Source organism: Rhamphochromis sp. 'chilingali', assembly GCF_963969265.1.
Source record: "Rhamphochromis sp. 'chilingali' genome assembly, chromosome: 17".
NCBI classification, from domain to species: domain Eukaryota; kingdom Metazoa; phylum Chordata; class Actinopteri; order Cichliformes; family Cichlidae; genus Rhamphochromis; species Rhamphochromis sp. 'chilingali'.
This window is the reverse complement of record NC_137944.1, coordinates 29,222,580-29,245,098: the sequence shown is the minus strand read 5'-3', so window position 1 is coordinate 29,245,098 and position 22,519 is coordinate 29,222,580. Positions and strand designations below refer to the sequence as shown.

At 40.8% G+C, this 22,519-nt stretch overlaps 1 protein-coding gene across 6 annotated transcripts in view; it reads right to left on the bottom strand.

Annotated features, from left to right (window-relative positions):
• The window catches only part of LOC308384287 (uncharacterized protein), a 30,120-nt gene extending 7,888 nt beyond the window's left edge, over positions 1–22,232 (bottom strand). For 3 of the 6 annotated variants that reach the window (XM_080862773.1, XM_080862777.1, XM_080862776.1), the window contains exons 1-31: positions 21,714–21,813; positions 20,567–20,693; positions 19,966–20,125; positions 19,686–19,878; positions 19,106–19,177; positions 16,902–18,780; positions 16,716–16,793; positions 15,751–15,864; positions 15,314–15,470; positions 14,818–15,010; positions 13,074–13,139; positions 10,639–12,493; positions 10,390–10,455; positions 9,602–10,138; positions 9,429–9,508; positions 9,160–9,309; positions 8,204–8,364; positions 7,680–7,833; positions 7,238–7,432; positions 6,974–7,130; positions 5,096–5,136; positions 4,784–4,986; positions 4,428–4,608; positions 3,979–4,182; positions 3,099–3,249; positions 2,890–2,960; positions 2,558–2,650; positions 2,120–2,352; positions 958–1,138; positions 615–809; positions 108–258 (exon numbers count right to left, since the gene is read on the bottom strand). In XM_080862773.1, the coding sequence (XP_080718899.1) occupies positions 108–258; positions 615–809; positions 958–1,138; positions 2,120–2,352; positions 2,558–2,650; positions 2,890–2,960; positions 3,099–3,249; positions 3,979–4,182; positions 4,428–4,608; positions 4,784–4,986; positions 5,096–5,136; positions 6,974–7,130; positions 7,238–7,432; positions 7,680–7,833; positions 8,204–8,364; positions 9,160–9,309; positions 9,429–9,508; positions 9,602–10,138; positions 10,390–10,455; positions 10,639–12,493; positions 13,074–13,139; positions 14,818–15,010; positions 15,314–15,470; positions 15,751–15,864; positions 16,716–16,793; positions 16,902–18,780; positions 19,106–19,177; positions 19,686–19,878; positions 19,966–20,125; positions 20,567–20,675 (8,080 nt within the window). In that variant the 5' untranslated portion in view covers positions 20,676–20,693; positions 21,714–21,813. Of the gene's footprint in view, positions 1–107; positions 259–614; positions 810–957; positions 1,139–2,119; positions 2,353–2,557; positions 2,651–2,889; positions 2,961–3,098; positions 3,250–3,978; positions 4,183–4,427; positions 4,609–4,783; positions 4,987–5,095; positions 5,137–6,973; positions 7,131–7,237; positions 7,433–7,679; positions 7,834–8,203; positions 8,365–9,159; positions 9,310–9,428; positions 9,509–9,601; positions 10,139–10,389; positions 10,456–10,638; positions 12,494–13,073; positions 13,140–14,817; positions 15,011–15,313; positions 15,471–15,750; positions 15,865–16,715; positions 16,794–16,901; positions 18,781–19,105; positions 19,178–19,685; positions 19,915–19,965; positions 20,126–20,566; positions 20,694–21,713; positions 21,852–22,105 lie in introns of those variants that run through there. The other 3 variants (XM_080862775.1, XM_080862774.1, XM_080862778.1) reach the window with 3 other exon arrangements.
• Between the last annotated feature and the right edge of the window lie 287 nt (positions 22,233–22,519).

Below are 22,519 nucleotides of genomic sequence, written 5' to 3'. Positions count from 1 at the left end.
TTTTATAAATAAAAAATAGTTAACACACAATGAAAGTTTGAAGCTTCTGAGTTACAAACAGAACTAAATAAGACAAACAGAAGCTGAACAAAGCATCCGTCCCGTACCTGATGAATTGACAGCCTGGATCTTGAATGCAGACACGCAGCTTTTGGTGCAGAAGAGCTCCACAACATTTTCACTGCTTTTGTTTTCAACCATGTCTGATATCGGAGAAGTGTTACGGCACATTGTGCACGGCTGCGGGGTTTGGATTTTCTGTGCAACAACAAAAAGCAAAGACTCAAATTCAGCTCGTGTCATTTTTTGAAGATTAGGAAAAAGTAACATTTTGCTTTTAGAAATTGCCTAAAATCTTAAATGAAAAATGAACCTCCTTTGATCCAGTTTTGTTGCAACCTGCTTACACTTGCAAACTTGCAGCCAAAGCTGCCTCAGATGAGTGTAGCAATGCCCTCTTTTCTTAATGTCATACAGACCCAGCTGTCTAACACTAAGTGACAAAAGCAATCTGAATCCTGGGTTTTTGGCTCATTATTTAACATATCCGATGTGTTTAATATTTGCCACAATACATTCACAACAGTAGGAAAAGCAAACTTTATCCTTCAGACCTGCTTGAATTGGGCCAGGCACTCTTCACTGCAAAGTTTGTTGCCGCCCTCCTCCATCTTGAGCGTGAGCGGTGTTTTACGGTGTGCGCGGCAGTTCGCACAGACTGTGATGTTGTTCATGCCGCAGAACCGCAGAAAACACGGCTCACTGCAGATCTTGTGGATGGCGTCCTCTTTCGTGATCTCGTGTTTGCTCTACAAGAAGATAAACAGAGGTCAGGCTCATTTAGAACACACGAATCCAGCTAACAAATAAACTGCAACTTAATCATCGACTGATGAAACTATTATAGCAGGCAGTGTCGTGTAATTAGATTAGAGAAACTGTTCCCTGGTCTCTTACAATGCAATATCTGCTGCACATGCTGCATTGTGAGTGTGATGAGACAGAAGCCACGGGTATTTTGGTGGACACTTGTTTCTTGTAGTTGAAGGAGGACAGGCAAGTCTGGCTGCAGAAATCCTTCTTTGTCCCCTCGTTATCCAGCGGGGCCTCGAGGATGTCCTGAGGCTCTCTTATCACTCTGAGAAAACGAGGAACGGTAAGATTAAAAAAATTCAATAGAGTGAAGTTTAGATGAAGTTGAAATAAGTTAAAGGACATCAGTTATTCTGTGAATGAGCCTAAAAAGAAGAATAATTAGAGCTGTTGGGTTTATCTAAGCACAAACCCTGCTGGAACAATAAGACAACCAAAGCAGCACCAAAACAAGACACAAGACGGAGCTCTTCGTCTGATCACTCGCGAGGGAAGCCGACTACGGTCAAGCGCTGTTCCTTCCACTTGAACCCTGTCAACCTCGGCCGGACTTCCCGTAGCGCCCCTTTTATTGTGTGTGTGTGTGTGTGTGTGTGTGTGAAAATATGGCCCTGTGAAACCTGCTCAGCCAGGCCTAGCAATGTTTTACTATGTTATCTGCAAAGGAATGCAACTCCCAAGATGACTGGCACGAGGCGCCTCCAACCAGCCCAACTAAGACAAACAACTGTTGTAACTGAACAGATATAGAGTGCGTGTGTTCCACCATACCATATATCACAAAACAAGATGCGACCTTCCCATGAACTTGGTAAAATGGCCTGCATTTGTATAGCGCTTTACTTAGTCCCTAAGGACCCCAAAGCGCTTTACACTACATTCAGTCATTCACACACAGCGCCAGCAGGCACCACCACCAGTAGGCAAACATGGAGTTAGTATCTTGCCCAAGGATATTTGGCATGCAGGAGGCAGCCTGGGATCGAACCACCGACCTTCTGATTAGTGGCTGACCTGCTCTGCCACCTGAGCTACAGCCACCCCTAACTTAACATGTGTATAAGGTACACCTAACAGCAGAAGGGAGTGAACAGAGAATGCACCCAGAACCTTAGCAGACCTAAATAAGGATGAGACATTTAACAACATACAAACAATTATATGTTTCTAAGTACAAATGACAATCTTAAGTTATCACTCTCACAAGAGCAGTCCAGCAACCAAAGACTGGGACTGTTAGACTCACTGAAGACAGAAGTGGCACGTCCTCCAAACTGGTATCTTTTGGTAACATTTCAGGAGGCAGGAAGTGGAGCAGAATGTGCCAGTGTGGTTTTTCCTCTGGTAAACTGTCTCTCCATCCATGAGGACCTGTTTGCAGGCGGAGCACGATGCAGGGACATCCGTGTTGGTGAGCGAGGGCTCTGCAGGTTTGGATTCATCGGTCAAGGAGAAAACCGACCCAATCTTTAAGTCCTCCTGTAAAAACCAGAACAGGAGACGATGCGCGGGTGGAGTGCTGTTTAAATGATCCCTTGGATATTTAGATGATTTAATGTGCTGTCTATGTTTTTCTAGTTACAATAAATGACATCATTGTGTCCAGTAATATCTAACTGAAATAATAAAGAAGTTACTGTATAATGTAAAGGGGAAAATGATTGATAATGATTGAGTATCTTACCTTTACTACATTTGGCTCCTTCTTGATGTCCTGATGAGAAACTGAGGCTGTGAGACTCTGGCTGTACCCCTCATCGATGGGCTCTGTTTTGATCTTGATGAAGAGGCAAGAGAGATTTGGATTAACTGTGTAAGGTTAATAGCAAAGGCCGACATGTGGAGCACTGTAAGGACTCTAACGTAAGTGGTAATGTACTGGAAAGAGATTTAATAAACAGAATTTATTGTAATCATGAATTGCTGTTATCATTCAGTTGTTAATAACATTTATTCTGTCACTGAATCCAAACTGGGTGTGGCTACTAAAGAAGACATTTTTTACATAAAACTTACGCAGTTGAGATGTATTACAGATGGCTTCGCGTCTTTAACCTCACAAACTTCAGATGAAGAGCTTTTCTTGTCTATAAGGACAAAAGCATGAACAATATTTCTGCTTTTGACACCTAAAAGCTTAAAAACTGCTGTCCAACTGCAAAGTTCAGCGAGCACAGCACAATAGAGCACACTTTCTCTGCAGTTTGAAATATGACTGGAGATACCCATCACAGTGAAGGTCTGGGCCTCGTACACCATCATACACCTGTTGCTGCAGAAGAACTCCAGCCTGCCTTCATCATTTTTATTTTCAATCATGTCTGACAGCTGATGGGACGTCTGGCACATGGGGCAGAGCTGACGAGTGCCAACTTTCTGCAAAGATAACGAATGAAAAATGTGAGATGAAGAACACCATTACCTTAGACATATGTTGTAAAGTATTATGCCTACTCCACATTTATGAAGGTGAGACTCATAATGGTTTTTAAAACTGAACTGAGTGTCTTAAACAGAAGTTATAACACTTTGCTGTTTGCATTTAAGCTGCAAATGTTTTGCTTAACACGTGAAACACAAAGCCTGGTGATGACCTGTTATTAGTTCGTTTAAATTATCGGATGCTCTATGGGTTAAATGTGCCCTGATTTCTTTTTATTTCTCAAGTCCTTAGTTTTCAAACATCCGGTCCTGAAATAACATTTAAAGAACATTTAATAATTTCTGTGCGCTTTCCTCATACTGACACAGTAACAGGATGTCTGGATTATATGATGGAGTTACATTAAGCACAAATACATTATGGGAATATATAAAAGATGGCCTCATGTTACCTGCACATAGCTACTTTACCACAGACATAGTTGCTTGATTATGATTAGTAATTAACAGTTCTAATAACTAAGAATAATAAAACATGCTCCTCGTTCTCTTTCCTCTCAACTAGCCACCTTCCAGCAATCTCTTCCTGTTAAAATGGAGTCCTTCCTTTGCACTTTGCACATTCCTGCTATGAATTTGTTGTTTTAGGCACATTCAAGTCTTTTTGTCAAATATGGAGATAATGTGTTTGGGTTTTTTTTTGTTTTGTTTTTATTTCTGCACCTCTTTAAACTTGACCAGACATTCATCACTGCAGAGGGCTTTACTGCCGTCCTCCAGCTTGACCACGAGACATTTGTTGTAGCAGACGGCGTCACACATGTCGCAGAGAGACAAGCGCAGGTTGTTGACTTTGCGGTAGCTCATGAAGCAGGAGTCACTGCAAAGTCTGTGGACCACGCCGTTCAGGGTCACCGTGAGTTTGCACTAAGGTTGGAAACGGAATGTGTTAAGAGTAGTTATTACAAAAATATATTATGAACGTGATAATAATAACAACAAGTTTTAAAGTAAAAGGATGGAGATATTCTGCAGCTTTTTTTTTAAATTGTCACAAACACTCGCCTCCAGCGTTGTCTAAGAATCCTTAAACAGTTCATGACAAATGCGCTACAATCCCTAATGCATATAAAACAGAGTTCAGAGTAATTTACTTTATTTCTTTTCCTTACATAACAACATCTGGCACACATCCTGCACTGTGAACTAGGTCCCTCTTTTGGTGGAGGCTTAGTAGCAGCCTTTTTCATTTTGGATGTGACGGAGGAGAGACATGTATCGCTGCACAACTCCTTCATAGTTCCCGAATCATCCACCGGAGCCAGGATGATGTTTTGAGGTCGCGCAATCACCCTGAAGAAATAAGATGAAAGAGATCAAAGAGATTTCTGAGTCACTGAGATTAAATTTTTTGTAGATCAGCATGTCAAGTTAGCACATTCACAAACCTGTTGAATCTGTAGAATGTTTGTTTTTGTGCATTTAACCCCGCTGCTCATTTAAATGGAGAATTAAAATACAGACTTACTGAAAGCAGTTGTGGCACTTTTTGATGGGTATTTTGATCTCGCAACGCTTTTCATGTAAGCAGGCCATGGAGCAAAAAAACTCCTCTGTGTCTTTCGGCTTGTAAAGTGTCTCTCCTTCCAACAAATTCTTTTTGCAGTGGAAACAGAGCGTGCACTCGTCGGCGATGAGCAACACTGTGTCGTTTGGTTCGACAGCATCCTCCTGTGGGAAGAGCCTCTGTTAGTATATAGGGATTAGAAATCTTCCCCAGACTTGAATGTAAGCTCTGTTTTCTGTGACTGAAGCGGAAAAAGAAACAAAGCATACTCACAGTGTTTGTCTCTTTTGATTGGTTATCGTTTTTTCTCTTCACTGAAGGGAGAAATCAGACATGTGATTACTGAAAATACAGCTGCTGTTCATGACTTGATCAATAACCTTTAGGAGTCACACAGATGAAATTATTAAATATGATCCAAACTTTCCTCCTCCACACAAAGTCAACGTAAGGCTTGTTGGGACACACTTAAGAAACACTTACTGGATTTATCTCACATGTTGGAGGCATATGGACACTTTTTAAATAGAAGATGTCAAGACGAATGAAGAGAATTATAATAAAGGGAAAAGAAATCGATACTTCTGTTAAGAACTTTCAGAATAAAAGCAAAGACAGGATGCAGAGATTTGTAAGATGAGCCTTTTACCTACAGTTAAGGTGATTGCTTGGATTTAGCAAGTAAAAGTACAACAAGTCACAACATCACAGACTTCTACCAACAGTATTTGAATTCTATGTTTTTCTGTTACTAGATTTCTCTTTATAGAGACATGTTTGTTAACAAACACATCAATAGTCTTATTACTATCTTCATATAACAACATCATGGTTATTACAAAATAAGAGTTTTTGATTATTTGTAAATCCTGTGAAAAAGTTATCATTCAGTCGCTTTTGGTTTTGAAATAGTGACAGTGAAAATTTGACCACAACACTATCACTTCTGAATATGAGGAAACCTCAAAAGAGTGAAAAGGAAGAAAAAGAGATAGGAGTGCCACTTGAAAGGCTGATTCAGTCTGAACTGTTTTTGCAGTAGTTACACTGCCTCGCTGCTGGATTCTGTGGCTTCTCATGGCTCAGTATGATTTTATTTTACCTTTTAGACGTGGCATCAGAGCACTGTGGTCCTATTTTTTATGAAATCTATGACAACCCAAGATTTTCCTCACACCCTATTCCTCCACAAGTATGCAGATAAATGCTACACAAACATAATTCATTAATTTCAATTATATTATCATTTCACACTAAACCATCTCTGGGGTTTTGAGGGGGAAACTCTAAGCCTTTCTCTGGCTGTTCCAACCACACCTTTCAGCTAAGAAAACTGAGCTCATTAAAATTAGACAGTAGAAGATTGGAAGAATGTGGCCTTGTCTGATTACTGCTGATACTGGGATGGTATGGACAGAATCTGGCAAGAACAATATGAAAGCATTGATCGATTCTGCCTTGTATCAACAGTTCAGATTGGTGGGGGTCTAACAGTGTGCAAGATCATTTCTTGGCACAGTTGAGCACCGGTTAAATGCCAAAGCCTACCCGAGTACTGTTGCTGACCAATTCCATCCCTTTGTGACCCGATTTCAGCCAAGCTTTGGCTGTCAGAGAGATGGCCTCAGATTTGACTCTAGAATACTTTGGTTTTGGTAAATTCAGTGGTTACAATGTGCCCAAAACCTCTGCCACAGGGCCTGGAAGCAGCCATCCTCTGATGTCAGAATTTTCAGATCATGTCAAACTGGTTCTTGAACATGACGATGAGTTCACTGCACTCAAATAGAACTCACCAGAACCCAATCGAGCACCTTTGGGAGGTGGTGGAACAGGATATTTGCTGACATGCAGCTGACAAATCTGCAGCAACTGTGTGATGCTATCATGCCGACATGAACCAAAATTTATGAAACTATACCATGAAGGATTATGGCTGTTTTGAAAGCTAAAGGGGTCAACACAGTGCTAGCAAGATGTACCTGATTAAATGTCTGGTGAGAGAATAACTTGTATGTGATAAAAACAGTTTAAATTGTTTCGTTTTAAGAAGTGAGTGCTATACGTCTTTTATAACGTCTCTGATTTTGACCTGAAGATCCAGTAAAAAGATGTGAAAAATGGACGTTTGACAGATTCACTGTGGATTACCTTGATCCATCTCATCTGTCAGTCGCAGCTTGTAAGATTTCACACAAAAGCGGCCGCAGAAGAGCTGCACCACGTTCTCATCGTTTTTAAAGTTAACCATGTCAAAGACAGGTCGAGAAAAGAGGCAAGTGGTGCAGCGTAGGAGCATCCTGGAGTTCTGCAGAATAAATGTTTTTTTAAAAAGAGATCTTTGGGTTTTTGTGTAGATTATTACAACATTTTGGTCCCACAACTTTGCATTTTCCCTCTCTGATGTATCCGCACCTCTTTGAACCGCTTCAGACAACCACCGCTGCAGAATGTTTTGTTATCATCCTCCAGCTTCAGCGTGAGCGGTTTGCTGCAGCACACAGAGCTGCAGTTCTCACAGATGCCCATGTTGTTCTTGCAGAAATCATCGAAGCATGCGTGGCTGCAAAACCTGATGACTGCCTCGTTCAGGGTCAGCTCACATTTGGTCTGAAGTCAGTGAGAAAGGAGCCGTGGACATAAGATCATGGATTATAAAAAACTTTTTTGTTTAGTTATTAATATTAATAAAATGCCATTGAACGGGATAATAAAGACATACAGCTCTTAAAGGAGACACTGTGATGTGCATGTACATGCAATTAAAGGCAACAAATACGATTTTTTTTAACCATAATAAAGGGAAAAATAAAAACTCTGAACACCCAGGTATCAAAAGAAAAAAAAAAGTGCTTACACTGCAGACTTTTTTGCATATGTTGCAGACTGACTTTTGTGTTTGGGTGGATGCAGACTTGAAAGAGCTCAAGCAAGCCGGGCTGCAGAAGTCCTTCATAGTTCCTTTAGTGTCCACAGCAGCCATGATGAGGTCCAGAGGCTGCGATATCGCTCTGATCGAAGGGGAGGACAAACACTTAACACAGACACTTATATATCCTATAACCATCCTACCTGCTCAGCGACAAACAGGAGAAATTAATTAAATAATCGTCACCTGCTGGACAAAGCGATTCATTCAGCAGATGATTCCATCAGGAGCTGCTCTGAAACACGGGTCTAAACTGAGCAATCATCTGGTGGCTGCTTAACTAACAGTGACGTCATGCAGTTTATAACTTAATGTCATTATAATGTCATATTGTTGTATATACTCTTTGGTTATGCTGCCCTCAAGTGGATGAAAGTCTTTAATAGAAATAAATTAAAACAGTCCGTGCCTGTTAGTCATCGAGAACAGAGCACAGTTTCAACAACACTCACTTATGACATTGGTGACAGGTCTTGGTGGCTGGTTTGTTGTAAGAAAACATCTCAAACAGACAGTTTTTGGAGCAGAAGACGTCTGAGAAGCCCTTCTTCTGGTAAGCAGTGTGTCCCTTCATCATGCTCTTTTTGCAGCGGGAGCAGTTCATGTGCACTGCCTGAAATGTAAAAGTGTAAATCACAGAGTTGATTAAACACATTTTTACAGCATTTTATGCACTGATGAGCTACAACACTAAAACCCAAACGTGTAAAACACAGATTGCCATTGCCGTGGTGCGCTAAAGACGATCTCTGACACAGCCCCCAAAGACAGTTCAGCAATAGCATGAGGAGGTGTTCAGCTGGTCTCCAACTCACTAGCGAGAACCACCTTCAATCCACAGACCATGCTAGCAATTTCCCAGAGTCAGACACCTGAACACAGAGATCCTGTGACCACGCCCTGATGGGTCTGAGCTGTTCTGACAGCACGAGGGAGATCTGCCTCTGATAGAGCTGTTCTCATAATCCAAGTGATCCCTTTAATGGTATCAAAGTTTTACTGACAAAAGAAATCAATCTGAGTGTGCAGTGAAAGAAAAACAGCTGGCATGTTTGTCGGACTTAAGAAGATTTTATGTGTTATGAAAATAAAACTAATGGACATTTAGTCTCTTAAAAACTTTAAAAGGCATCCAGAACATTTATGGATTTGATCATTTTCAATTCAGTTCAATTCAATTTTATTTATATAGCACGAAATCACAACAACATTTGCTTCAAGGCACTTTATACTTTAACATAAATAAACTACAACAATAGCGTTTTAATACTTGTAATTGATAGATAGATTATGGAAAACACCTTTCTACAGGCCTGATATTTCATACATTCAGCTCAGATGATTTCACCGAAAATATATATTTTACAGACAAATTCTACTTCGTTGGAAGAGAAGAAAGTTTTCCTACCTTTTCAGAGCTGGGCTTGTTTGTGACCTCTGTAAGTGGAGTAGGTCTTGCACTCTGTTTCTTGTCATCATGGACGGGTTTATCTTCCACCGGCTGCTTGTTACTCAAAGATGACAACTGGGAAATGTGGATGGGATGCTGCACCTTCTCCTACATTTAAAGAGTAGTTTGTAAAGAATGCAGCGATGCTTACAGACCTCACATTTATTCAACTTTTTAAAAGTGTCATTTTCAGCAGGTTGTAAAACATAACAACAAACTGGACTCACGATGTCTAGTTTTGGGATTACTATCTTCACTTCTTTCATCAGAGCCATGGGCACCGATAGGTTGGTCTTCTTTTCTGTGACTAGTAAAACACATTTCCACTTTAGTGAGTCAAACCTCTCCACAGTTCCCAGTTAACAGAACATGAACCCATTTTTCACCAGATTTAGTTTACCTTCATTTAAAGTGGGAGCAGAAGCGTTACTGTCCACATCCATCCAATCATCATCTTCATCATAGTCCTCCTCCACATGGTTCTCTGTGTCGATATCCATTGCCTCTGCGAGCTCTTCATCAGCACTGTGCTCGTCTGGAGACGTATTTTTCTGCTCTCCGTCACCATCCTTGTTGCTCTTCTTGACTTCTGTTGTTGCATCTTCATCTGTTACCCTGGGCTTTGTACCTGAACTGTTTGAGCGACCGTCTGCAGCAATCTCCTCATTTCTATCATCGTCGTCATCAGTGTCTATGTCGATGTCAAAATTCACATTCATGTCCTCATCATCGTCACTGAAATAAATACTTGGCTCAAGAGCTGTGCTAAAAGATTTCTTCTCCACAGGTTTGCTGATGTCACTCTTCACCGGCACGTCCTCTGCCTTGTCTTCTTTCTCTGTGTTCACGGCTTCATGTTCATTTGGCTCCGGCTGCTCTTTTTCAATCTCCTTCTTCTTTTTCTTTCTTTGGCTTTGTTTTCTTTTGCTTTTTTTACCTGTGGAAAAGACAAAGACAGATCTGTAAGAAGAATATCTGCATTTTTCGTACTTTTTAATTTTTAAACATTTCAGCTCACTTTTTAATAAAGAAACATCCTTCGGAAATAAGCAAATAGCTAATATTGTCCCACCATACATCAGTTGAGGACTATACAAGGTGAATCATCTGCCATAATAAACACGAATACCACTCAAAAATAACTGCAGGCACGACTATTATATCACACATCAAAGGAAACTTCTGAACCTTCATCATCTTCCTCAGCATCGCTGTTTCTGGGGGTGACAGGCTCCATGACTGGCTGCAATTCATCTTTAAAGGAAAGAGGAAAAAAGGAACTCGACAGTGGTTCAACATTATTCCAACAAGTGGCGGTAACGCAGCAAGAAAAAAATAAACATGCATGGAAACAATCGGGGTTTCTAAACATTCTTAATGGAGTTTTGCAAATGCGTTGAGGGAGGATTTGGGTGAACAGAGATTTGAGTCACATACCTGGAATCTCAATTTCCTCCAGAGTCTTTCCTTCGAATCGTTCGAGAGATCCATTCTCCAGTGCCGACAGAAGCTCTGATATTTTTGCGACATCGGCAGCTGCCTCGGGCGTCTGATAATACTCCCAGTCTGTCTGAATGTCACAGCCCAACAGCTTAGCTAGCTGAGTGAGCTCGTCATTTTTAAGGCTGAGAATCTGGAAAATTCTTACTATGTACTTACGAAAACACTGAGACCTGAGAGCTTCCTGGTTCTTTGCACCACAGCGATTAACGAACATCCTGATACACGCGTGTCCCTTGTGAAAGTCTGACCCTTTGCCACCAGGATTCCCAAATAAGAAGGGATTGTCCTTACCTACTCCACATGTGTCCCTCTTGTCCACAAGCACCCTTAGCGCAGAAAGCACTTCAGGGCTCAAAGTAAGAGCAAATATTTTTCCATTTGAGTTACTAACACCAATCGTGACTTTGTGCTTGGACAGAATTTGCTCCAACTGGGTCTGTGAACCAGCAGCATCTTCCTGAAGCTCTGCGGAAGCCCTTTCCTTGAATGACTGGAGTGTCACCCTTGAAACATCCTGAATATTTTTGTTTAAGAAGGACACGAATGCAAGTACCACTTTGAGAAGCGCGTTGTAGACCGGTGTTACTGCATACATCATCAGGCTCTGGACTGCAGAAGCTGTTGTCCTGTTCAGGCACTTGTAGAGCAGCATCACATCTTGTGTAAACTGTAAGGTTGGCTGGCAGGGTGTTTTTGGTTGTGATTTTGCATGGGAGGGCCATTCTTTCGTACACAGCTTAATAAATGCCTCAGCTTCCTCTAACACCTCTTCATCACCATCCTTCAAAGCCCTGGCGTATTTAATGTCAGCGATCTTCTTCAGCGAATTTCCAAGCTTCCAAACGAGAGATGGTTTGTCAAACGACTTCGACCCCTCTTTGATGCCCGCAATCTCCTGGACAGCTTCTACAACGGCGTTGAAGTTTTGGGGCTTGACTGCGTCTTCGAAGCTGTTTATCGACTTCTTTCTTAACGTTATCAGGATCCGTGCCATTTGCCTCAGCTTCTGAGTGACGTATCCCTGATTCTGTTTCTTCTCTCTCATGTGGTAGCAACATTGTGCCAATTGTAATATGTAAGAATCTTCGCAAACTACAGAGGAAATATCGTCTTTCTTCATTTTTTTCAACATCTTCTTCACACCTGTTGAGATCTGCTCAGGGTCCGTTAGTCCAGTGGCGGCAACCAAAGTTAAGATTTGACTTTGAACGCCTTCTGGAGGTTTATTGGATGCCATCGAGGGACACTTTTGCATATGATGCCACACCACTTTACGATCATACATGCGTTTACAATATACACAAGTGGCGAGTGTTTTAAGTGTGGACATCTCCGATTTTCTTTCCACTTTCAGTTTTCCTCTGCGAGCCTTCAAGACTCCTTGGTTGTGTTTGAAGTTTCCTTTGTTTCGCAACATCTCCAGACGCTTTTTGCGTTCCTTGCTGTTCCTGCGCATTGCGTACACTTCAGCAATTTCAGGTTCTTCCTTTCTATGCGTGAAAAGGTGACGAGAAATTTTAGTTTGAGGTTTCCCACAAACGTAACAGTAATTTCTCTTAGTGAAGGAAGTTTCTTTAGACTTTCCATCAGAGTCAGACTCATCGGAGTCCGACATATCGTTCGGCGCTTTGGAAGAACCGGCCTTCGAGTCATCTGCATTTTCTTCAAATTCCTGATCCTGGTCATCGTTTTCGGTAAAACTGTCATCATTGCTTGGTTCATTGTCAATGACATAATCTTCATCAGAGAAGCATTCTGCAGAACTGAATTCCTCATCTGAGTTTTCCACCTAGAATTAATTAAGAAAAAGGCAAATTTATGCACCCAACACACAAATCTAACTGCACTCTGATTTTCTTTACAATAAACAAGCCACTTAATACTCATGCTGATAGTCCAGACTACCATGTTCTCTCTGTCTTAGTTTAGTTCAGAGCGAGTTCTCCTTCGTTTTTGGCCGACATATTTAGGCTTAAAATTCTGTTTGGATGGATTTTAAACGCTTTTAATAACCTCAACAGAACTTTACACTTGAATCATAGTTATTAAAGAGAGGCATCAAATCACTCCCTGTCTTCACCACCCACAACACTGGATGCATTTATTGCAAACAATGCATTTTGACTCAGAATTAACAGCATTATGACTGCTACTGTGTATTTAGTGCCTTTTTTCATTCACAGATGTCGTTATAAGCAGAAGGTCTGCAGAAGAGACTGTGCTGCTAGATTACCGATGGACTCTTAGGGAAGTTAAACCCTTTTAACCCTTTTGTAAATACCAGACATCATAAAGTGATGAATCCCGAGTCTGCAGTCACATTTACAGTGCTGGTGTTTAATATAAAACAAATCTTGTTCAACACCTACTCTTTCATCCACTGTCGAAGACGCTGCAGTCTCCATTTCTGAGGTTTGTGGTTCTTTGTTTTGATCCTGTAAATAAAAAGAAGACAGCAAAGTCAAAAAGAAAACTTCCTGTATATATTCTCTAGGGGTGCAACGATATTCGTATCGATATTGAACCGTTCGATACAGTGCTTTCGGTTCGGTACGCATATGTATCGAACAATACAACATTTGTAATTTATTTTATCAACTTTCCTTCTGACGATGCTGTCTGTGTTGAGCGCTCAGTGAATCTGCGTTCGACTACTCCGCCTAGGCTGCACTGTCGAGCGCAGATCCACTGAGCGCTCAACACAGACAGCATAGTCAGAAGGAAGAGCGCAGGGCAAGCTAGCGAGACAGAAGTTAAGCTCTCCTTGCAACAGGCAAATTGAACCTCATTCAGATCTGGCGTTTGGAATTATTTTGGTTTTAGTGTGTTAGCGCAGTTAGCTCGTTAACGTGTTGGCCATCTAGCCCCATGCACGGGGCGATCGGCGGTAGCTCGTTAACGGAGATTTGCCGTGTTGTGGCGTTAAGGTCATTTCAACGAGATTAACGCTGACAGCACTAGTGGGAACACAACGAATATGACTGCACATTTACGCCGACATCATCCTAGTGCAAAGACAAGTGGAAGCAGAAAAAAACAAGCAAGCATGCTACCAACTTTAGCCGAGTCATTTAGACAGCTGTTAGCACATGATTCTCCTTATATATGTTTAATATGCTGCTGAGAATATAGCCCAGAAGAAGCGGATAGTATAGCTTTTATTTTGGAAAGAGACATTTCTCTGTAATAAACTCTCTTTTCCAAAGATGAGTGATTCCTCAATCAGATACAGGGCTCGCAATATCGCTAGCCCGACGTCCTGGAGCTAGCGATTTTTTTTCTGTCGGGCTACCAAAATCTATCTCTGCCCTGCCCGTAGGAAGGAAAAATATATGTCAATGCTTTTGCATTCTTTCGGAAATGTAGCTGGGTAATTATGTCATTGGCATCGGTGAGCCACTGTCAATATGTGACATATTGAAATCGCGTTTGAATTTGCGCTTGTTTTTTTTGCTTTCAATTTGCAATCGTGCGAACTGTGTATAGAGAGCGACAGCACTGATCTGTGAGTGATGATAATTTGTGCACCAATTCCTCTGACATCGTCTTATTAATTGTTAGCTTACTATGCAAACATGACAAGTGAAATCTCCCGCAGCAAGCTTAAATATGTGAGAGGTTGATCGCGCAGAGAATCGCTGAGCTTATGTGAGTGCGTGTGTAAAAGCAGCAGGAGAAGTTATGACATATCAGACTATAAGGCAAAAAGAAAGTGCAGCTTTATGGTTTCATGGACAAAAGAATTTCTTTGGCTGCAATATGATGAGCTAAATAACCAGGGCTGCACATAAGTGGTCCGCAGGTGTGCATTCGCTGTCAAAATAAAAAACACGCACAAGGGTTAGGGTTAAATTTAAAAACTGTACTTTTGAGTTAAAATATATATTTATAATTTTAATAAATGACAAATTAAAAAGGCATGAACATTTTTTTGTATCGAAAAAATATCGAACCGTGACACCAAAGTATCGAACCGAACCGAACCGTGAATTTTGTGTATCGTTGCACCCCTAATATTCTCATATACTGTTATGAACAGAGGTTAGAAATTTACACACAGAGACAAAGAACAAAGAAGTCCATCCAACATCATACCAAACCAAATAAACCTACTGCTGATCGCCAAGCGTAAGAGGACTGCCCATAGTTGTAAGTTATCTCCTCGCCTGGAGATATTTTCTTCAGAGCAAACAGGCACAGATGTGGTTTCCCCTCATGAGCAATTTTCTTCATTTTGCAGTTGGGGCTTACGTGATCATCATTCACGAGTCGTCCGAGAGTCCCATCCTCTGCAGAAGCATCAATGCTGCAGGGCAAATGCTCACAATGAACCTTCAACCACTGTTAAAATTATGCATTTTATCACAGTGACTCGGACTGATGGTGGTGACGGACAGTCAGTGTCTGCACGTTCAAGCTATCTTTATAAGTAGGTTGAGTAAAGTAATGTTAAAGAAAAGCATGTTTCATGCACATAATGAAGATTTTTTTTAAAAACCTGGATCTGACTTGATATCAACCTTTCTCAGGATACACGAGGGCTTTCTATTAAACATGAGCTTTTAGACATTTTAAAACAAGAACCCTCCTTATATTGCTGAAAACTCACCACCAGCTTGTTCCGTTCCAGGAAAACTGAAACAAGAAATTGTTGAGGGTGTCTACACATTTCTCTGGACGGGTTTCTCCACAGGTTGAGACGTTCCCCCGATACTCAACAACAAAGTTGGATGGCTCAATGGCTTTACTGGTGAACACACCTCTCCCTACAAATATGCAAAAAAAAAAAAAAAAAAAAAGTTTGATTCAGTTACTAATTTGTAGTCATAAGACCAATCCATGGCAACAACTAGACCAATAGTAATCAAATAGTATTTACGAAAAGAAAAGTGTAGCAATAAAGTTTCCTGATGTATTCACCGTTTACATGATCTATTATAAGATTACCTTTCAGTGTCTCATATCAACAATCAACAGGGGCTGAGACTAACAGCCAGTTTACAAAAACAACCATAACAGGGCGGTTATAAGGGATTCATGACCAACCTTTAGTGGAATTAATAAACATTTCCTTCAGGAAGGATTTGTCCTTGCAAGCCTTTATGTGCTGCATGGCATCCTGCCCAGGAGTTAGCTGTCCGCCTTGCTGATCCACATCATCTGAAGAGTCCAAAAATATTATTGAAATACAAAAATCATTAACACAATTTTCACATAAACTATTTTTGATGTAAAGATGAAGATGTGTTATCATCTGTTTCAAACAAATAACAGCATGCTGCAGTTTCTCTCGCCTTTTTTAGTTTATTCACCATTCATGTTGTGGAACGAAGCAAACTATGTGCACGCCCTGGATACAGAGGGTGAGTACGTCCTCACCTTTGGTCATGTTTTAAAATTTTGTTTGGGTAGATCTTAAAGGATTTTAATGAGCTCCCTGAGAGTGATGAATATTGTAGTCAGTCATTATTGAATGTAAGTAGACAACACTGTCTAGTTCTTTTTAAAAATCCTTCATAACTTCAATAACCTTTTAAGGTTGTTTTCTCTGTGTAAGTACTGTTCATGACAGCTAACCCAATATAGTGGAAAACTTAAAAGTTGTAGCTTAAAAATACAAATATCCTCTGATTATAGCCTTGTAGGGGCAACTTAGGCCTGCAGGCCCCGAGAGAACAGGAAACAGTTTAGAAAAACAATATTTTGATTTTCTAGTTGCATTAATAAACACATCTGGACAAAATTTAAAGTGGTATTAAAAAGGTTACTGGAATATGGCATCCCTTCATTTTGTCCTCATGAACATTTGTGTGAAACCTGATCATGTTTAGCGAATGAATTCTTTGACCCTCCCATCCAAAATCTTCAGCTTATTTTTGAGTCCTTAGAGTGTTGAAGTTGGAGATTTTGAGATTCATTGTGTTCACAAGAATAGTACAGACATTTGAGGAGTCCAAAAGAATAATCACTCCAGGTTAATAGGTGCAGAAAGGCTCATCTTTGCAACATACCGCTCTGCTGAGGTAGAAAATCTGACTCTTCACGGTCCACCACAGAGCTGCCCTGCTCCATATCTGGCTCCAATTCATCTTGAATGATCAAAACAGACTGCATTTATTCACAACTCCTTAAAAGACAATCTAATGACCACTGGCAGGCTAATGTGTGTTTATGTCTGCATAATACTGGACACAAACCTTCAATCTCAATCTCATCCAGAGAGGTTCCTTTGAATCTTTCAAGAGAGCCTTTTTCCATTGCCAGAAGCAGTTTAGCAATTTTTGCGAGTTCAACAGCCGCTTCGGGCAGCCGATAATAATCCCTGTCCATCCGGATGTCATGACCCAGCAGTTTAGCAAGGTGAGGTAGCTCGTCATTCTCCAAGTTAAGAATCTGAAAAATTCTTGCAATGTGCTTGTGAAAATGAACGGACGTGAGGTGCTCTGGGTTCTTTGCAGAGCACATTCTTGTGTAGACCCGAACACAGTGGCCTCCGTGGTAGAGGCTTGTGGATGAACCGTCTGGCTTTGCAAACAAGAAAGGATTGTCTTCGTGTACTCCGCACGCTGGTCTCTTGCTCATAAGCAACGTTAATGCGCTGACGAGCTGAGACGTCAACAAAACAGCAACGTTCTGCCCAGTCTTGCCTGCAATATTAATCCTGATAAAGTGCTTGGACAACACCTGGGTAGTCTCGTCCCGCTCCTGGAATGACTTAAGGGTAATTTTTGAAACCTCGGGTGCGCATTTGTTTAAGACTGACACCTGTGCAAGTATGACTCTGCAAAGTGCATTATACATCTGAGGGGTTTCATACTTCTTCATGCACTCAATGGCAGAAGCAGAAGTCTTTTCCAGGTGCGTGTAGAACGTCTGTATGTCACGCGTGAACGGTATCGTAGAGGGGCTGTGTACTTTGTGTTCACTTGATGAAGGTGCATCTTTGTGAGGGCCAGTTTCCTTCCACTCCTTCGCACACAGCATCATGAATGTGTTAGCATCTCTCACGGCCCGCTTACTGCTGTCGCTCTGTGCGACAACAAATTCTCCCAGTTTTTTCAGAGACTTTACAAAAAACAAGGCAAGGCTCGGTTTGCTGTACTTCTGCTTTTTTTCATCAAAACCAGAGAGGTTTCTGACAGCAGCAACAACTTTGTAGAAGCTTCTGGGTTTAAGTGCTGCTTCAAAACTCACTATTCCCTTATCATGGAGCTCTATTAAGAGCCTTCCTATTTTTCTCAACTTCTGTCTGACGCGCTCTTGGTTTGTCGGATCATTTCCACTGTTCTCAATAAGACTCTGGGCCATCTTCATGAAAAGGTAGTCATGTTGAATTAAAAATACAATTTCATCTTGTTTCATCGGTGAAAGTATCTCCCAAACTTCAGACGGAAACTTTTCAGAGAACTCCGACTCGGTGACATCCCCCAAGATGCTCGTCTCGCCATGTGTTGCAGCATTTATTGTTTGCTTAGCACACTTTGCTACATGCCTATATAGGTCTTTGCTATGAAGCATTACTTTACAATAAATGCAGTGCACAAAATTTTCAGCAGTCATTACATAGCGGGATGATCGTCTTCCCACTTTTAGCGGTCCTGTGTTACTCCTCAGAACCTCTTGATTATGTTTGTAGTTTCCTCTTTTTCGTAATTTGGCCAGCAGACTTTTACGTTCTGCTGAGTTTTTGGGTAAAGCAAAGATTTCAGCGATTTCAGGGTCTTCATCGATGTGCCTTGAAAGATGCCGAGCAATTTTGTGATAACCTTTCCCGCAAACATAACAGTAATTTTTCTTTGTGAAAGATGTTCCTCCGCCTTTTAGTCCAGCCTTACTGGATCTGTCTCCTTTGTATCTGTCTTCTTTGTACGTCTTGTCTTTGTCCGAGTCATGATCATCAGAACTCGAAGTGTCATCCTCCTGAATTGATGACACTCTCCTGAAGTTTTTCGTCATTTCTTGAGAATCTGACTCAGAATGTGGCGAACTGTCCCTGGATGACCTTCCAAGATCAACAGAGTGGTCACTGTCATGACTTGGACCTGGTAGTTCGCTGTCATCATCCGAGTCTTTAAACTGAAAATACAAATTAAGAGCATGTTGACAGACTACATTTGGTTCACTAACAGATACTTTATATGTTTTTATATGCATTTAGCAAACACATAGCTTCAAGGTACTGTGCAAAACCAGAGAGACAGACCACTACACACCTTCCAGACAAACAACCTTCAGCAAATGTAGAATTTAGAAATATACCTAAAAAGCATGGACTATAAAATCTTGCACAGGTAAAATATGCAAACTCCTAACACAACGGCCCCCGAGAGACCATAAGGTTCGAACCAGGAACCTTTTGTACTTCTGTACTCCAAAACAAAATTGCTGATTGTTTACGTACTCTTCTTTTCTTGGGTGTTGATGAAATTTGATACATTTTTTTGTCTGAAGTACTTGGTCCATCACGTGACTCCTGTAAATGTGAAATAAGACAAAAAAACTGAATATAAACATTAATATTTGGAAATGATTACATACCAAACTGTAAATTTGGACATATTTGTGTACTGGTTTGATTGAGTTTTTACTGTTACAAAACATTTTTTTTATTTGTCTTAAAAAGAATTCAAAAACTTTGCACATCTGCCACATCCCAGAAAACAAAGCACACCAGGCTAAAGAAAGGCATCAATCTCAGACTGGTAGAAGGATCCGAACCAAAGTCAGATCACAATCTCATCATAAAAGAGCCACTCTGGGGTTCTCATTCTGACCACATTTGGACTACTCGTTGGTACTAGCCAGACTGAGAACGCCTCCTGTAAAACACTATTAGTTCTAGAGTAAGTGTAACGCTATTTTACACTTATAGATGTCAGGTTCTTCTGAATGAGCACAGAGAACTGTTCTGGTGTGTTCAGAGGGAGTGAGTGGAATATATAAAAATCATAAGAAAGGCTTCTTTAATAATATAAACATACCTTGGGACGCCACGAGTAATAGGAGCTGCCGTAGTTGTAAGTTATCTCTTTGCCTTGAGGTATTTCTTCCACTGCAAAGAGGCACAAGTGTGGCTTCCCCTCATAAACGATCTTCTTCATTTCACAGTTTGGACTTATGTGATCATCATTCACAAGCCTTCCAAGGGTCTTGTCGTTTTTGGAAGCATCAACGCTGCACATACAAAAGTGTCCCCTTAATAAAAGGAAGCTGTAAATAAACAGTCCAAAACACTTTAAAAATGCAAAACAAACACCTTACCACCACTGTTCTCCATTCCATGTAAACTCATATAAGAAACCATTCAAAGTATCACCGCTTCTCTTCTTAGGCCTCCCGTCTTTGCGAAGAAAGATCTTCCCACGATACTCGACAACAAAGGCAGATGCTTTAATGGTTTTGTTTGTAAAGACACCCTTTCCTAAAAATTTTATTAAGAACATAAAAATTAGGTTCAACAATTTCCCTATAAACTGTTTACACTGGAACTGCCATGACTTTGGCAATAAATATAGCACTCTGTGCATTCAAATAAGACATCATCCTTTTAAATACATCCAGCAAAAGTAGAATTAAGTCTTTTCAGACCAACTGTGGCTGTGATTAGTCCACAACTTCCCAGACATATTTTATAAAGGAATATTCACATTTTTACTTCATCATATACAAAAATAAATTGTGTTTAAGTATGTCTAATTTTACTTCTGAAGACCAGAAATACACTGCTTGAAAGTCTAAGCCCCCCTACAGTTTAATGGGACCACCATATTCATTCACTGGAGCTACCAAGGTTGCATAATTTTCCTTTAATTTGTCACCCATTCGTGTTCCACTATAAAAGTCTTATATATACACCACATACCTTTAAAGGAGTCTATGAACCTTTCTTCTAGGAAGGGTTTGTCTCTGCAAGCCACAATGTGCACCAGGGCATCTTGCTCTGGATTCACTCGCTTGTGTCGGTTTTCCATGACAGCTGGAAAAATCTGCTGAGCACAACAATTATGGCAATGTAAATATTGCAGCAGACAGTTTATTTATATTCAAGGTTTGAGGCTTGAGGTGTGTTTTCAGTGTGCGAATGCAAGTCAAAACACATCTGGGGTGCTTAAAAATAATGTTATGCCCCACCCACTACTAAAGGAAGTCCAGGACTGCTCTTACTGATAATTGACTAACATAGGAGGGTTGTCAACAAGTCAGTTCACCTTGACGTTCCAGGCTATAAAAGCTGGCCCAGATGAATTGCTTAGTCTCTTTCTCCTCAAGTACACCTGTATGAATCCAGGTTGCATAAGTATCGTAGATTGTATACTTTCAGTACACTCATCCCTTTTATGTACTTGCATACAATATGTTCAACACGCTGCCAACCTTATTCAGAACAACTGTAACTTTTTAGTTGCAATAAATGTGTGTGTGTTTGGTAGAAAAAAAAAATTCAAGAAGCTCATATTTCTAACATTTGTTCACTCAAATGTAAATAGCCCACAAAATTGGGAAAATAAGTTAAACTATCTCATTTTATTTATAAAGTAAAAACTGATACTGATACTACTTTGAACTAATGAATGCACTAAGTACTAAATGTAATTACTTATAATAATAAGTATTTCCACTTGATTTGCAGTGAAGCAGGATGAACAAACTGGCACTAGAGTAGATTTTCCACAGACCTCAAACTTGTACTAAAGTACTTGAGCGGCTCTGCATGTAGAAGTTTGTTCCACTTTCCTCTGTAACTTCTTGGATAAATTTGTCTGTTCTGCTCAGTTGTACCAGGCACTATACAACTGAGCAGAAAACCCATGCATCTGGACAGCTGCAGCTGTATCTGGCTAATGTTTACATTCAGTTAGTTGTACACATACATGCTTTGCTAGTATCCTTGCATTAGCCAGCAGGTGAGAAACAAACCAGCAGTGGTTTCTGAGCTGTTTACCCATTGTTTTAGACCTAGCTAAATGTATTTCAAGAACTACTTCGGTTTCACACCAAACAACAGTTACCTCCGCTTTAGTGTCCACAAGAAAAAACAAGAAGAGCTCCAGGTGTAGCTAGCATAGAAGTAGCCATCTTTCTTGTATGGGTAATGAGAGACCACGTGACGATAAAGGGGCACGATCTGGGAGGAGCGGCGGTATCTCTGACCAATCACTGGCGGTAACGTCAACGATTGACTGCAGCGGCAGCGAATCCGCGGTCGCGATCGTCTCAGCCACTAGGAGCAGCGGAGAACCGTGAAAGTGGAATGAGCAGTTTATGAGGACATGGCGGGGACAAGTACCGTCGGCGTTAAGCGTCCTCGTAATCCGAGTAAAACACACCAACTGGAAATCACATTCATCACATTTGTATCTACTTTTGAGCCGCTTTAACGACTGAATCGATAAATTTTTACCTTATTTCAGAGAGCTCTCCTTCCAAGTCTCTCTGCTCGGAGACCATTTATGCATTACTTCTTTTTAGTTTAGTTCACTGGAAGTGACTTGGATAAAAAACGAAAACAGCGTGGAGACAAAAGTTAGAGAGGCGAGGCTGTTTGGACATGCGCAGAGGGAAAGCGTTACCTGGATGACGAATGCTGAACATCAAGGAAAAAAAAACAGGAAGACCACAGAGGAGATTCAAGGATGTAGTGAAGGAGGACATGGAGAGTTATATTGGCAGCATTTAGTGTGATAGAGGATGGAAGGGATAGGATGAGATACTGAAAGATGATCCACTGTGGTGACCCCTTAAGGTTTCACCCTGGTTCGATTTAAGCAACAAAAGGTAGATCTTTTAGGTTCATTAAAAGATCACGGTTTGGGCT